We start from the raw sequence: 16,636 nt of genomic DNA on the forward strand, positions 1-16,636 counted from the left end.
TTGTCACAAGTCTCAAGTTTTTTATTTTCAGAACAGAAGCTGGTTTTATTTTTAAAAAGAAAAAGGGGGGAGGGGGGAACGTGCTCAACGCTAGTGAGGTGCAACTTCCCTTCTTCCAGGCTCTAACTTCCAGCCAGCTCTCTTCCTCCAAAAATACATGGACTCAGAACCAGGCCAGGTTATATCAGAACAGCCTTTAGAGAGAGGCTGGTCCAGCACCCTTTTACAATCTGTAGAGTCAGAGACTCAGGTCAAGAGCGCACCTTACTGGCACACACATCAGAGGCAGACAGTCTGAATTCTTTACCCGGAGTACTATCCTGTGAACCATACTGCTGGCATGAGCCTCAGGAGACAGTGCACCTCCCTAGGGAAACATCTCCAGTTTGACCCCCACTACAGATGCCCCTAGAAAGCAAGGAAAAATCGGGGTCATGTCCCATTGTGAGTAGGGCAAGGAAAGAAAGTAAAAGCACTCATGAAAAACACCGGAAGGAAGGGATTGACCCCTGAGCGCAAAGTGCTCGCACCAGATGTTTGAAAGAGAATGTCCAAGGGTGAGTGGGGGGCCGGCAGACAGAGCCTGAGCAGGCCCAGCCTCTGCCAGAGCTGGCCAGGTTGCCATCAGTCTCTCAGCGTAGCTAGGGAAGTGGTAGCTCATTGGAACCTATCACAGCCTCCCACCAGAAAACTCAACAGCACTCAGATTTTATAGTCAGTCACTCAGAAGGGGAGACCAGCATCCAAACAGGAGAAAGGGGGTGGGGCAGGGGCCAGCCAGGGGCTGGCCATGCCTCAGACACAAAGTCCATTCACAGCCACTGAGATTAGATAGCAGAGAGAGCAAAGCTGGAGAGAGGAGATGGAGACCCAGGGAATAGTCTGGGCCCAGGACTTTGAGCACACAGAATTCAAATGGAAAGGATATGGTGGGGGGAGAAGGGGGAGTGGGGAGACAGAAAAAAAAGACTAGTTGCAAAATCCAACCCACTAATAATATTGAACCTAGGAGGGCAAGGGGCTGGGAGCATAGATTAATACATTGAGTGTAAACATGTTTCCTCCATCATTCCCCACTGTGACAGTAGGGTAGGCTCAGAAGGACTCTAGTCAAGACATCAGTCCCTCTGTGTCTCCATCTCCATGGAAGTCTTCTGTCAACAAACCCCCAAGAAGTTGGGAGAGAAGAGCTCAAAGTAAAACACTGAGACTCAGAAAGCAAAAGCAATGTGCCATCAAAGAGAGTGAGGGACAGTCAAAACTACAATCATGACTTCTGGTCCTTTGCCCAGGGTGTATTACACCACACAAAGCATACGAGGGGGTGGGGGAGGGGAAACCAAAATTCTTTCAGTTTTGCCCTACCCCATCCTATTCTGGGGTGGAGGACGGTGAGTATTTCCTGGCCTTGCTGCCAACAGTCCTCCTGCACTCTTACCTCCCCCAAAAATACTTATCCACCCTCAAAAATTCCAAGAGAGATGTCCCACATTGAGACCATAAGTGGGCAACCGCTGGGTGTCCCTTGTCATTAATCTCAACAAGAATGCCAGAGAGAAAGGCAGGGCAGGGGGAGGATTTACCCAGACTCCCTCTTCAGACTGCCTTCTCCTTAGAAATTCTCTTTACCAGAGCTTTTTTTTTTAACCACACCAGGCTTCCCAGAGGAAGGACAGATGTGGAATTGGATTTCCTTGAACCAATGGGAGCCCCAGCTTCACATCATTTCAGGACCCCCATCAAGGCTGTTGTTCTAAGCCAAGAACCGCTTAGCAATAAACGTCAGTAAGGATAAGAGTTCTGGGTGCAGAGGGAGAGAGAGTGGGAGGGCAAGCCAATGGCTGATACTCCACAGACCCTGTAATAAGACTGGCACCAAACCCCAGCTGGATCCAGTGGCCATGTTAAATGCAACTTCTGAATATTTTGCCTTTATTTTTTTGCAAGCAGCATCAGTGCATGATGCAACAAAAGTTGAAAGCACAGAGGTAGAAATGCTCACTCACCCAAGAAAGGGTGCAGTTTTGTCCTTAGGGTATGGACCCTCTCCTCCCCCAAGCTGAGAAGAGAGGAGTAGAATTGAGGAAGATCCTGGGTGAGCGTTTCCCTTGGAGAAGAGCAACTGGGAAGCTCCCAGGAGCCCAGCTCTTTCTGGGAATTCACGGTCACAAATTCAGGTAGGAATGAGGAGGGTGGTTGTATGTGTGGTGGGAAGGACAGGGCCTCCCCAGATCTCCTACTGATTGCAAGGGGCCACAGTGTGGAAACAAGAAAACTATACTATACACACAGACAAACACAGACTTGACAACTACCCTCTGGAAAAAAATCCAATAGACACATCAGGGGAACAGTGGATTCTGGATCAGTTTCAAGGCGTGGGACAATGATCACCAACCACAGCCTATAAGAATCTGGCACTTCCAAGCGAGGGGGAAGGCTTCAGGCCCAGCACCCCTGTCTGGGCACGCCCTTTTCACCATTCTCCCCGACAATGGACAAGAATTAGGATGGCGCTGAGAAAAGCAAGAAGCAGAGGTATCTGGCCCCTGGAGGCTAGATTAGGGTAGGGCATGGAGAAAGGGAAATAGAGTAGTAGGTGGACCTTCCTCCTTCACCATTAGCTGCTGGTCTCCCTCCAAGCAGTCTTGATCTAAGGGGTGCAGAAGGACACACTGGCCCTTAGCCCTATTAACAGTTCCGTCTTCCAAATAGACCCTGATCAAATCTGGGTGAGAGACGATCAAAGGACAAGGGGCTGTGGTCTCTCAACCCCAAAGCAAGCCCCTCTCCCTTATCCCTCCTCAATTCTGGGAGGCCATGGCCAGGGTATTGACATAGCCATGGGCACCCCCCTCGTTCTCCGAGATGCAGTGGCCCAGCTGGGAGGCTCCCTGAGGTGGTGGTGGCGGCGGTGGCGGTGGCGGGGCAGAGGGCGGAGCGCCGTAGCCCCCTCTCCCCCGAGTCGGGGAGGCCCGACTCCCCCGGTCCCAACAGCCCTCTAGGGCTTCCAGGCCACGGCAGCCGAGGAAGAAGAGGTTCTTGAGCATGAAGATGGAGAGGGGCTGCTGGTAGCTCACCACCAGGAGGCAGCGCAGCGCCAGCAAGGGCACGTCCACCAGGCAACCGCCCAGCAGGCGCAGAAGGCGGCTACAGCTGCCCGGCCCGGAAGCCTGGCCCCAGGATGAGGCTGTCGCTGCGGCGTTGAGCTCATAGAGCCAGAGCACCGGCGAGGAGAGGGTGAGGAAGTAGACAGCGATGAGCAGGTAGCGCAGGTGCGCAGGTAGCGGCACGCGGCCTTCCAGCATCAGCTCCACCAAGGTGAAGCTGTCGAGCAGGTCCAGACACGTGCCCAGAAAGCAGCCGGCGGCTCGGTGCTGCTGGGGCTGCAGAAGCAGGGGTCCCGCCGAGCCATGGGGGGCGCCCGCCTCGCTGATGGCCCGCACCAGGCTGTAGAGCAGGGGCACGGACAGCGCCATGGTGAGGCGGAAGCCCGTGGTGCCGAAAGGCGCGCGCAGCTCGATGAGGTCCAGGATGGACGTGCCCAGGATAAGCACCACCTTGGGCGTAAAGGCGATGGAGTAGATGAGCCAGGCCAGGTAGGCGAAGGCGAACTCGCCCGCGGCCCCGGCAGCGCCCGGGCCGGCTCCCGGGCCACCTGCGCCCCCGCGGGCGCCGCGCGCCTTGGCCCCTGCGGCAGCCCCGGCGGAGGCGGCCGAAGCGGCGGGTAGATGTAGAGGCGGCGCGGCGTGGTGGTGGTGCTGGTGGTGGTTGTGCGCGCCGCTGGCCGCGCTGCCCCGACGGCCCCGGCTGTTCTTGGCGAAGAAAATAGCCCAGCCCACCACCACCACCAGGTCGGTGGCGATCCAGGAGCACCAGTACAGGTCGGTGACGGCGATGAGGTACAGGTCCAGCAGACCACCCTGTGCCAGCAGCAGCACCACGGACAGCGCCTGGTAGCCCCAGCGGCACCCCGGACTGGGGGCGCAGCCTCGGCGCCGACCCCTGCGACCGGAGCGGGCCGGGCGGCCACAGCAGCAACAACACGAACAACAGGAGGTGCTGCTGCCGGTCCCCGTGCCGCCCGCGCCCCCGGCCGAGCGGCTCCCGGGGCCCCCGACGGCCCCGGCCGCAGCGCCCCCGCCGAAGTCCGCGGCTGTCATGCTGCAGGAGGAGGTGGGCGTGGAGGTGGAGGAGGAGGTGGCGGCCGAGGAGGAGAAGGCGGCGGGCGCGGGGTCGGCGGCTGGGGCGCCCCCCTGAGCCGGGGGTCCCGGGAGGCCGGCTGGCACCAGCGGCTTGCTGATGCTGATGCTCTCGTCGTCGTCCTCTCTCTCGGCGCCGGTGCTGCTACTGGGGGAGCCGCCGCCGCCGCCCCCGCCGCGTCTGCCGCCGCCTCCCCCCCGGCTGGTGCTGGTGCTGGTGCTGCTGTCGCCCGAGCCTCTCCGGCCGCGGGAGGAACCCCCCCGGAGGAAGAGGGGCTGCAGCCGGGCAGCGGCGGGGGGCGGTGGGAAGGAGCTGGACGAGGACGAGACCGAGCGGGGGTTGCCGAGCGCTGGGTGCATTGTCCTCCGAGGGGCTCCGGGGGGCTGCCCTGCTGCTCCCTCCCCGCCAACCCCGGGCTGGCAAGGCGGCCGAGGGGAGCCGGGGCCAGCCGCCGCCTCCTCCCCAGCGGCTGGTACTCGTACCCGGGTCGGGCAGCAGCGAGATCCGGACTGGAGCCACCGGACTGGGCGAGCCAAGCCCCGGGTGGCTGGGAGCGGGGTAAGCGAGGAGCAAGAACCCACCGCTGTGACGACGGGCGCGGCGGGGGCGGGGAGCTAGCCTAGTCGGAAAGAAAGGGGAGGCTGGCGGCGGGGAAACCAGGACTGGATTCAAGGGGGAGAGGAGGAAGAAAGACCAGAGAAGGAGAAAGCCTGGCTCGCTGGATCAACAGGAACAAAAAGGGGAAGGGGTTGCTGAGGCGCGAGAGTTGGGGTGGGGAGCCATGTGGGGGGCCTAGAGAGTGAGAGGGGAGGAGGGAAGAAACGCGGGAGCCGGGCGGAGTTGGCACTGGGAGGACCTAACCGGCGCGGACGATTCCTAGGGAAGTCGTTCAGCGATCCCACCAGCCAAACTGCTTTAGCGTTAGTAACCGGATGGCCTTGGTCTCCGTGTAGATCAGGCCTCTGAGCACCAGGCCCAGGCGACAGGTTCCGGCCTCTGCGCCTGGTCAGCACAACTTCTGCGGACAGTAGGGGCAGCTGGGGCCTCTACACCGGGGTCAGCGCCCTTTCACCTGGGCAGCCTGCCTCTCCTTCAGGCACTTGAAAACTAGTGGAGGAATCCGGCCATGCTGATTAAAAGGACCGGGAACAGCAGCCCAGATATGAATTTCTGCATATTCCTGTGTCCTGCCCTGGGTTCAGTGATGGACCCTCAGGGAGGTCCCATTTTCCAGTGACTGGAGTGGTTCTTTGAATATAACCGCTTGGGAAGAGAGCACAGGTAAAAGAATTATTCATGTGACCCCAGCCAAGTGGGGCTTTGGGTATTCTCAGAGGTCTTTAAAGTGAGAATTAGAAACGATAAAGATTTATCTAGCAGAGAGGAAGAAAAGGGGACCTGTAGAGCGGGTACCCTGGTAAAAACAAAGGCTCAGAGAGGGTGCTGGTGAATATTAAGATCTGCCACTGTGGCCTGGCCCTGCAGCTATGAGCTTCTAGCACACTCTGACTCACCCCCTGGGATCTACTCCATGACTAGGGCTAGAGACCCATCAGCAACTCAGGAAGGCAGCAGGCAGAGTCTCGGCTTCAGAGGTTTAGGGGAGAAAACAATGACTAGAGCATTTGGGGCACGCGTGTCTGCAAACACACACACACACACACACACACATCTGAAGCTTATGTAAAACACAAATATCCCAGCCACATCAGAGCAAGGCAGGAAGCTTGTCTGCCCCGTCCTCCTTCTCCACATAGTTCAGCCTGCAAATTCCCTACCTTGGCTTCATTGCTCTTAAAGCTTGTGCTGCTGGGGCTCACACCGCACAGTGCCAGAGAGAAGGATGCGGTAGCACCCTGGGGGCTGCTTGCCCACCCCTCACCCCGAAATCTGCCTCCTGAAGAAGGGTCAGTTTGGGTGAAATCTGCTTTTTCCAGTCTCTTGGAGGTCCATCTCTACAACTAATCCATGGTAGATAGGGGACTTAGAGCCACCAACCTGCACAATTTCCCCCTGCCTCTGGGACACATAAGCTTTAAGAAGTTCTGTACCCAGTCATGCCAGACAGGAGATACTAGGTGGTGAGAACGTAAGCTCTGAGGTCAGTGGTCTCAGCTCAGCTAGTGTGATTTTGAACTGGTCATTTCCCCTCTCTGGCCTCATATTATCAAACTGTAAAAAGGGCCAATATCTATCCCAATAGGCTGTTATTAAAAGAGGTCCTGAGTTCAAAGGGTTTAGCTTAGTGCCTGGCACAGAGTATGTACCCAACTAAAGGTAGCTGGTGTTATCACAATTCCACTTAGCTCTTATCGTAACCTCCCAGGGAACATTTCCTCATGGCACAAGCCACTAATGATGTTTTCTGGACTGGACTCTTTCCTGAGGCCACATTCAGAGCTCTGTTCCCCACAGCTCTGCAGTTCAATAAGTGCCAGGGAGCAAAGCTGCTCTCATTAGGACAGTGGTTCTTGGAGCTGGTCTTCACAGACAGGTGCAAGGCCCACCCACAGGGGGCAAGGTGGGGAATAAACAGTGGTACAGCCCACACTCATGTGTGAACATCAGATGTCAGGGCTGAGACAGTCCAGGTTAAAAAGCAGATTGGGGAGCTGCCAACTGCTAATGGGAGTGATTCTAGCCAGTCTCCCAGCTTTCCCCAGGGAAAACACCAGCCAACAACTAACCTGAAAGCTGACCCAAGACTTCTGCCCAAGTTAATGAAGCATTTGAAGGAGGAAAAGCAGCTGATGAAGGCAAAGAACTAGGCTCCTGGGAGAACACTGACAGATCTGTCCCCTCTCCCCATATCTCCCAGCTCCCCTAACCCACTCATCCCCTCCTGCTCTTACCTAGTAGGCCCAGCCCCTCCTCCCACAGGTGCCTCCAGGACAGGGATCCTCCTGGGTAATTTGAATGGTTAACAGCCCTTTGAAGCTATCTTTTGTATTTCTGGGGAGTATACTATCCATCATCAGTTAGGATAACTGTATGATATCAGTTAGTCCATTTTTTTCCAATTTAAGGCCCTGAATAAAAGACCACATATAATAAGGGTGAGAAATCAGAGTACATGAAAGCATAAGTTGGCGGTCTGGGTATTGGAAGGATTGACTTTTTCTAATCTTCTGTGTGTACACACACACATAGCCTTTGCTTCGGAAAGGAAAGAGCTTGACAAAGATGGGACAAGAAGAAAGAAGCCAAAAAGCTTTCTTATATATAAAGTGAGAGCAAATATCCCATAAGGATATAGAAAAGGGAAGACACAGTCACCAAGTACCTCATAAGCACTGAGGGTTTAGCTAGATATCTTACACACAATACCTGGAAACTGAGACACAGAGAGGTTAAGCAACTTACTCCACATCACACAGCTAGTTAAGGGCAGAGTTAAGGTTATATCTAGACTTCTCTCTCAGCCCAGCGCTCTCACCACCCACAACTCTCCAGGATGGCAGCAGCTCATAGGCATCTTGGGGGACAGGGACAAACTAAGCAGGTTTCAATCCAAAAAATATTTCCCTAAGAACCTGCTAAACACTGGACACTGGGTAAGGTTCCTTTGGAGGCCTAATATTCTTGCTCTCCTGGAATGGAAAGGCCAAGGGCTCACTGCCTTCCAGGAGCAGCAGTGGATGGACTAGGAGTAAGGGAACAATATCCCCAGTCAGCTCAGCAGCTTAGGAAAGCTCAGTGAGGCAAGGCCAGCCCTTCCACATACTGAACCAAGGCCTTACTCTTTCCTGATCCATTCTCTGCTCACTATCAGTGCCCTCTCTCACCTTCACAGCAAAAATAAAGAACAGGTCCAAAGAGAACTGTGAGAGGGGTGTATGGAGCCCTACAGGTGCTCGGTGAAAAGACACAAGCAAGGCCTGGTTCTCAACTACACAGTCACCATACTGACTCTCAGAAAACGAAAGGGAAGCTGGCAGGGAACGGGGACTAAAGTAGGATGGAGTCTGTGAACCTTGGGCTTAGGAACTTGAAGCCTCAAAACGACTTCTGGAGCTCTCTAAAGATAGACACTACTACCACTGCCCCAATTCAGACCTCCTCTAACACCTAGAGCAAGCCTGTGCCTTGAGCCGCCCCACGGATGTCTCACAGAGACGCCACTACCTTCTTGGATAAAGAAGTCCCAGCATCAGCACCTCCATGTGTCAGTCCGTGGGCTAGGTGTTGGGGTTCCAAAAACTAAAACAAAGCAAGTCTTTTCCTAGGCATCCACCCTGGGTGGAAAATGCAGAGAAGTGACCAAATGCTAGACAAGGTCCAGAAGAGGTACAAATAGGAGTCAGTAAAGCCTTAGAGAGGTTATGCGCAAGCTGCTATAAAAAGTGGGGAGATGATGGTTGGCAGATGGGGGCGATGGGGATGGGCTGGGAGACCATTCCGGGTAGAAGGAGCAAGATGAACAACGTACCTACGGTATGAAATAGGAGGACACATTTAAGGAATTGCAAGTATTTGACATTGCTTGAATATGAAGTACAAGAAGGAACAAGAAAAGGTGAGGCTGAGGGAGGAGGCAGGGGTCAGGTTACAGCGGACCTTAGATGCCATACTGAGCTTGGGCTGCATTCTGAGAGAATGGAGAAATCTTGAAAGCAGAAATGTAGCAAGAACAGATTTGCATTTTAGAAAAGTTGTTTTGCAGTAAAGATGATGGATTGGAGGGAAGGGAAAATGAAAGCAGAGACTATGTTCCACTTCTGGCAATACTGTGAACTAAATAATATAAAACCTCTCCAGCTCAAAAAAAAAACAAAACAACAACAAAAAAAAAAAAACCACAAGATAAAATTGAATATCCTTTTAAATGCCCAGTTAAAAGAGTAAGATAAATTCTTGGAGCCATAAATAAAGAGCAAACTGAAAACCAGAATGATAAGTGAAGTAAATGATGCTGTGAGTGCCTTCACATATGTAGTCTGTCTCAAAAGGGAATGTTGTCTAAGATGGTAGGGACAAGCCATAAATAGCAATCTAATTTAAACTTACTTAAATAAATATTAATAGAAATAAATTGAAACTTTAAAAATTCAATTTCTCTGTTTCGCTAGCAACAGTTCATAACTGCTCAAAAGCCCCATGTGACTAGTGGCTACCATATGGGACACCAGATATAAAACAACTCCATCACTGTGGCAAGTTCTATTGGACCACACAGATGGGAACTTGCATTTAATAGCCAAACAGAGATAGGAAACCTGGCATTCAACCCAAATGAGGCAAGAAGGCAGAGCTGACCTTCCTACATAAAACCAGAACCCTCAATGAAAGGATGGACTAGAAAAACAAATCTACCACTCAAACAGGGAGACTGCATGGAAATGAATGAGCATGGTCCTAGGCTGGTAGTGATATAAAAATCTTTACTGGAAATTCATTACCATGGGTTTATACCACGTATAGATTTGGAATTTTAATGATCTCATGCTGAAAAAGTAACATTAATATTGGTTGTAGGCTGACAATAACCATGGATGCCTATCAGAAGCAAATATAAAACAGTTCTGAAGGGCCACACCTTCAACCCAGGCCTTAAAAAAAAGTCCCACAGATAAAAACCCAGTAAAAGTGAGCTTACAGTCCCAAATTAAAAAACACATAAGGAAGTAACCCATCATGAATGAAAACCAGCATATTAATATACAGCAAGATCAGACCCCCCACCACCAAGAACTTCAAATGATGAAGGCTATACCACCAATAGGTTTACAATGATTAAAAACATAAGAAAGGAATATAATGTTACAAAAGAGAATGGTATAGAAAAAGAAAAGAATAAGGCAGGGAAAAGTACGTCCAAGAATGGCAGTGTATAGACAACCATTTAAAATTTCTGAAAATCATCTTAGGGCACCCAGTAAATGGAAAAATGTTTATTCAAGAAAGCATACTAAATCTCTTTAAGAGTAGCAAGAGTCTGTGGCATTTAAGCCACAACTTGCTCCCTTCCCTCCCCCAGCTGAGTGTGAGAGAAACTCTACTTCAGATGAGTACAGCCAAGAAGAAAGGGCCCCCCCATCTCCCAGTCTAGGATAATAGTTTCTCCCTAAGGGATTTCTAATCCCACTCCCAACACCCACTCCCATCCCTGCTTCCTGTGTGGAAATTCTGTTCCAGAAAAGCACAGCTGAGAGGTTTGAGATTCCCTACTTCCACCCAGTCCCTTCTTGTAGAGTGAAAGTTCTAATCTAGATGTGGCAGCCAAAAATACTGGGCCAAATCACCCTGTCCCAGCTCATTTGTAGCCTAGGGGTTTAGTCAGGGAGAGGCAAGCTGAGAAGACAAGTGGCTATTACCACCTCCTCTCATCCCCTTCCAATTCATAGAAAAGGTGTTTCACTCCAAGAGAAGTGTGTTGCTGAGCAGCAGCACAAAGGCTCTGCCTTAGATGTAGAAACAAAAAACTCTAGCTCAACCTAAAGACACTGACTTTATTTGGAACAGAGTGTGGGGAAGCTCAAGTCTAAGGGCACTGTAAAAGACAATGGAGATCTTAGTGGTGAGTAATGTAGAGGAGGCCAATAGTTCCATGATGGAATAAGTGAAACAGTAAACCAGCTAAAATTTTAACAGAGAGAACCAGGGAAGGAGCTAAAAAGAGCCCACCTACCGACAGAGTAAGCCTCAAAAAGTGGTCTCAAGAACTATCCCTGCAAAGGCACCCTACTCCAAATGGATCAGATGTGGAGCAATTGATGCCCCATGACATTATCAAAAATAACAGGACAATCTGCTGCCAGTTAGTGAAGATTAACAGATGGGTGTGATACCAATAGAAGCTGACCAGCCAGAAGCATAACTGGGAGATCAGGGTAAAAGACCGTCAATGAGAACCCAGCTAAAACAAGAGGGAAGGGAGACTGGGTACATGTCCAAAGCTATTGAAGAGACATCAGAGGCTTCCCACTACAAGGAAAATAGACTTCACTAAATTTGTTCAGCCACGGACATCCATGACATCCATGATGTCCATGACAAAAAAGTCCTGAGGTGGAGATGAAAGATCTTGGCCAGTTTCCCAGATTGTTACAAGATTGTTACATTATCTTAAATGTCCTGTTGTAAAACATTATGAAACAGAGGAAAGTGTAACTCATACAAAGGGAAAGAAAGCCAGACAACAGAAACTGCCACTGAGAGGCCTAGACATTGGAATTAGGAAGCAAATGCTTCAAAGCAGCTACTATAAATTGTTCAAAGAACCAAAGGAAACCATGCTTAAAGAATTATAGGAAAGTATGATGACAATGTCTAATCAAATAGAGAATCTGAAGAGATAGAAGAAAATAATAATATAATAAATAATATAATATATAATAATATAATTATGATTATGATTATATAATATAATAATATATTATACTATATTTTCTATATGATATAATAATATAATTATAATACTATAATAATATAATATAATGTAATGTAATAATAATAATACAAAATGGAAACTTCAGAGTTGAAAAATTCAATAACTAAAATGAAAATATTCATTAGAGGAATTCATTCAACAGTTCATTTGAGCTGGCAGGAAAAAAGATTCAGCAAATTAAAAGATATATTAATGGAGATTAAACACTCTGAAAAACAGAGAGAAAAAAGAATGAAGAAAAAAATGAGCAGAACCTCAGAGAGATATGAGACACCATTAATCATATCAACATACACATAATGAGAGTACCTGAAGGAGAGGAGAGAAAGAGAAAAAAAGCAGAAAAAATATTAAAAGAAATAATTTCTTGAAAACCTCCCAAATTTGATGAGAACTACTAATCCACACATCCAAGAAGTTCAACAAACTCCAAGTAGGATAAACACAGAGATCCAGATACATCATAGTCAAAACATTAAAAGCAAAAGACAAAAAGAAATCTTGAAAACAGCAAGGAAAAAACTATGTCATACACAAGGCAATCCCAGTAAGATAAACAGTTAACTTCTCATCAGAAAGAGTAAAGGGGTTCCTGGCTGGCTCAATCGGTGGAGCATGCAATTCCTAATCTCAGGGTCCTGAGTTCAAGCCCCACCATTGGGCATGGAGCCTACAGGAAGGAGGGAAGGAAGGGAGGGAGGGAGGGATAAAAAATAAAGAAAAGAAAAGAAAGAGTAAAGGCCAGTGGCAGTGGGATGACATAAGCAAAGTGCTGAAAGAAAAAAGTGAAACAGCAGTGCTGGGGGTAGCCCAATCCATTAAGCAGGAGACCCCTGGTTTTGGCTCAAGTTGTGGTCTCATGGTTCATGGGATCAAGCCCCACATTGGGCTCCACACTCAGCAGGGAGTCTGCTTGAGATTCTCTTTCTCCCTCTTGCTTCACCCTTCCCCCTACTCACATGCTCTCTCTCTCTCTCAAATAAATCTTTAAAAAAAGAAAAAGTAAAGAAAGATTCTTATATCCAGCAAAACTATCTTTCAAAAATGAAGATGAAATACAGACATTTCTAGACAAACAAATTACTAAGTAAAAATCTGAGAAACCTATTGCTAGCACAGCTACTTTATTTTTAAAATGTTATACTGAAGGACATTCTTCAGACTGAAAACAATAATTCAAATTCACACACATAAAAAAACAGAGTGCCAGTAAAGGTCATTATGTAGGTAATTATAAAAAAATAATGTAATTGCATACTTCTACTCCTTTCTCCTAAATTATGTATAAAGCAATTGAAATAGAGGTTCTAATGTAGGTAATTATAAAAGATAATACAACTGTACATTTCTTCTTTCTTCCAACTCCTTTAAAAAGAAATTGTATCTTTTTATCAAATGGTACTGGAACAATTGGACAGCCACATGAAAAAAAAGAAGAAAAAATCTTATACCCTTCACAAAATTAACTCAAAATGGATCAGAGACCTAAATGTAAGACACATAAAACTTCTAGAAGATAACAGGAGAAACTCTAGAATGACCCTGGATTTGGTATTGACATTTTAGATATAAACACCAAAGTCATAATCTATGAAAGAAAGAATTGAAAAGATGGACTTCATTAAAATTAAAAATTTCTGCTCTGCAAAAGACACCATTGAGAGAATGAAAACACAAGACTAGGATAAAATATTTGTAAAAGACATATTTGATAAAGGCCTATTATCCAGTGGCACCTGGGTGACTCAGTCTTTAAGTGTCTGCCTTCAGCTCAGCTCATGATCCCAGGGTCCCGGGTTCCCTGCTCAGCGGAAAGCCTGCTTCTCCCTCTCCCACTCCCCCTACTTGTGTTCCCTCTCTCGCTGTGTCTTTGCCAAATAAATAAATAAAATCTTTTTTTTATAGGACTATTATTCAAAATACACCCAGAACTTTTAAAATTCAACAATAAGAAGACTAACAACCCAATTAAAAAAGTGGGCCAAAGACCTTAATAGACATCTCACCAAAGAAGATAAACAAAGGGCAAATTAAGCACATGGAAAGATGCTAAACATTATATATCATCAGGGAAATGCAAATTAAAACAACAATGAGATACCACTACACATCTATTAGAATGGCCAAAATCCAGAACACTGACAAGTGCTAATGAGAATGTGGAGATACATGAACTCTTATTCAATGCTGGTAGAAATGCAAAATGAAACAGCCACTCTGGAACACACTTTGGTATTTCTAACTAAATATACTCTTACCATATGTATGATCCAGCAATTGCACTCCTTGGTATTTACCAAAGGAATTAAAACATATCCACACAAAAACCTGCACATGGGTGTTTATAGCAGTTTTATTCTTGACTACCAAAACTTAGAAGGAACCAAGATGCCCTTTGATATGTGAATAAACCATACAAACATGAAATATTATTCATTGCTAAGAAGAAATGAGCTATTGAGCCATGGAAGGGGGCAATTGGGTGGCTCAGTTGGTTGAGCATCCGACTCTTGGTTTCAGCTCAGGTCATGATTTCAGGGTTGTGAGGTCGAGCCCTGCATGGGGCTGGGCACTCACTACAGAGCTGCTTAAGACAATCTCTCCCTCTCCCTTTGCCCCTCCCCCAGCTCACACATGCAGGCTCTCCCTCTCTCTCTCAAATAAATCTTTAAAAAAAAAAAAAAAAGACACGGAGGAAGCCCCAATGCATACTACTAAGTAAAAAACAAACAAAAGAAAAAAAAACAGACAACCTCAAAAGCCTACATATTGTATGATTCCAACTTTATGACATTCTGGAAAAGCAGAACTATTGAGAATACAAAAAGATCAGTGTTTGCCATGGGTTAGGAGAAAGGGAGGGATAAGTGGAACACAGGGGGATTTTCAGGGCAATGAAAATACTCTGCATATAACTATAATGATGGATACACATCATTATACATTTGTCCAAACCTACAGAATATATACCACAAAGAGTGAACCTTAAGGAAACTGTGGACTTTGGTTGATTATGATGTGTCAATAGAGGTTCATCCTATCCTTGTTAAAAAATGTGCCACTCTACAAAAATGAACTATTGGACTTCATCAAGATCAATAGATTTTACACAGCAAAGGAAACAGTCAACAAAACCAAAAGACAACTGACAGAATGGAAGAAGATATTCACAAATGACATATCAGATAAAGGGCTAGTATCCAAAATCTATAAAGAACTTATGAAACTCATTACCCAAAGAACATAATTCAATCAAGAAATGGGCAGAAGAAGTGAACAGATATTTCTGCAAAGAAGACATCCAGATGGCCCACAGACACACGGAAAAGTGCTCAACATCGCTCGGCATCAAGGAAATACAAATCAAAACCACAGTGAGATACCGCCTCACACCAGTCAGAATGGCTAAAATTAACAAGTCAGGAAATGACAGACGTTGGCGAGGATTCGGAGAAAGGGGAACCCTCCTACACTGTTGGTGGGAACTCAAGTTGGTGCAGCCACATGGGAAAACAATATAGTGGTTCCTCAAAAAGTTGGAAATAGAGCTACCCTAAGACCCAACAATCACACTACTGGGTATTTACCTTAAAGATACAAATGTAGTGATCCAAAGGGGCATGTGCTCCCAAATGTTTATAGCAGCAATGTCCACAATAGCCAAACTATGGAAAGAATCTAGATGTCCATCAACAGATAAATGGATAAAGATGTGGTATATGTATACAATGGAATACCATGCAGCCATCAAAGGAAATGAAATCTTGCCATTTCCAACAATGTGGATGGAACTAGAGGGTATTATGCTGAGCGAAATAAGTCAATCAGAGAAAGACAATTATCATATGATCTCTCTGATATGAGGAATTTGAGAGACAGATTGGGGGGTTGTGAGGGGCAGGGAAGGAAAAAATGAAACAAGATGGGATTGGGAGGGAGACAAACCATAAGAGACTCTTAATCTCAGGAAACAAATTGAGGTTTACTGGGCCCGGTGGTAGGGAGAGGGTGGTTGGGTTATGGACATTGGAGAGGGTATGTGATATGGTGAGTGCTGTGAAATGTGGAAGCCTGACAATTCACAGACCTGTACCCCTGGGGCAAATAATATATGTTAAATATATATATGCCAATCTAGTAAGTGATATTGATGATGGGGGGAGGCTATGTATTTGTGGGGACATATAGTATATAGAATATCTCTGTACTATTCTCTCAATTTTAAGAACCTAAAACTGCTATTAAAATTGTCTTTTAAGGGCACTGGGTCGCTCATTTAGTTGGGCAGCTGCCCTTGACTCAGGTCATGATCCCAGAGTCCTGGTATCTAGTCCCACATCGGGCTCCTTGCTCAATGGGAAGTCTGCTTCCTCCTCTGCCCATCTCCCTTCTCATACTCTCTCTCACTCACTCTCTCTCTCTCAAGTAAATAAAAACTTTTTAAAAATTAAAAAATTAAATTGTCTTTTAAAAAATGCAATTGCAGGGACTTCCTGGCTGGCTCAATTGGTAGAACATCGATCTCATAGTTGTGAATTCAAACACCAACTTGGGCATAGAGATTACTTTAAAACACACACATACACACAACTGCATATAATTATAATTGTATTGTTGGGCCTTTAATACATAAAAATACAATATATTTGACAGTAACAACACAAAGGAGGTGGGGGGGAGCAAAGCTGTATTAAAGGATCAAACATCAGATGGTAACCTGAATTCTCAGAAATGAAGAGAACCAGAAATTACAAACTTTATACATACTTTCTCTCCCCTTTACTCTTTCTTTAGAAGACATAAAATTAGGGGTGCCTAGGTGACTCAGTTGGTCAAATGTTAGACTCTTGATTTCAGCTCAGGTTACAACCCCAGGGTCCTGGAATTGAGCCCTGGGTCAGGCTCTGCGCTGAGTGTGGAGCCTGCTTGAGATTCTCTCTCTCCTTCTCCTTCTACCCCCTCCCCCCCCCACTTGCACTCAATAAATAAATAAATGAATAAATAATATATAAAATTATATAACATCATAATTATAACAAAGTA

The 16,636-nt window shown here is 47.0% G+C and overlaps 1 protein-coding gene across 1 annotated transcript; it reads right to left on the reverse strand.

Moving 5' to 3' along the window:
- TMEM121B (transmembrane protein 121B) lies at window positions 1–11,467 on the reverse strand. Its single transcript, XM_045071686.1, has one exon. The coding sequence runs from the start codon at window positions 4,560–4,562 to the stop codon at window positions 2,805–2,807; it is 1,758 nt and encodes a 585-aa protein (XP_044927621.1). The 5' UTR covers window positions 4,563–11,467; the 3' UTR covers window positions 1–2,804.
- Between the last annotated feature and the right edge of the window lie 5,169 nt (window positions 11,468–16,636).

Source organism: Mustela putorius, unplaced genomic scaffold, assembly GCF_011764305.1.
Source record: "Mustela putorius furo isolate JIRA1106 unplaced genomic scaffold, ASM1176430v1.1 tig00003988_pilon_pilon_pilon, whole genome shotgun sequence".
NCBI lineage: Eukaryota > Metazoa > Chordata > Mammalia > Carnivora > Mustelidae > Mustela > Mustela putorius.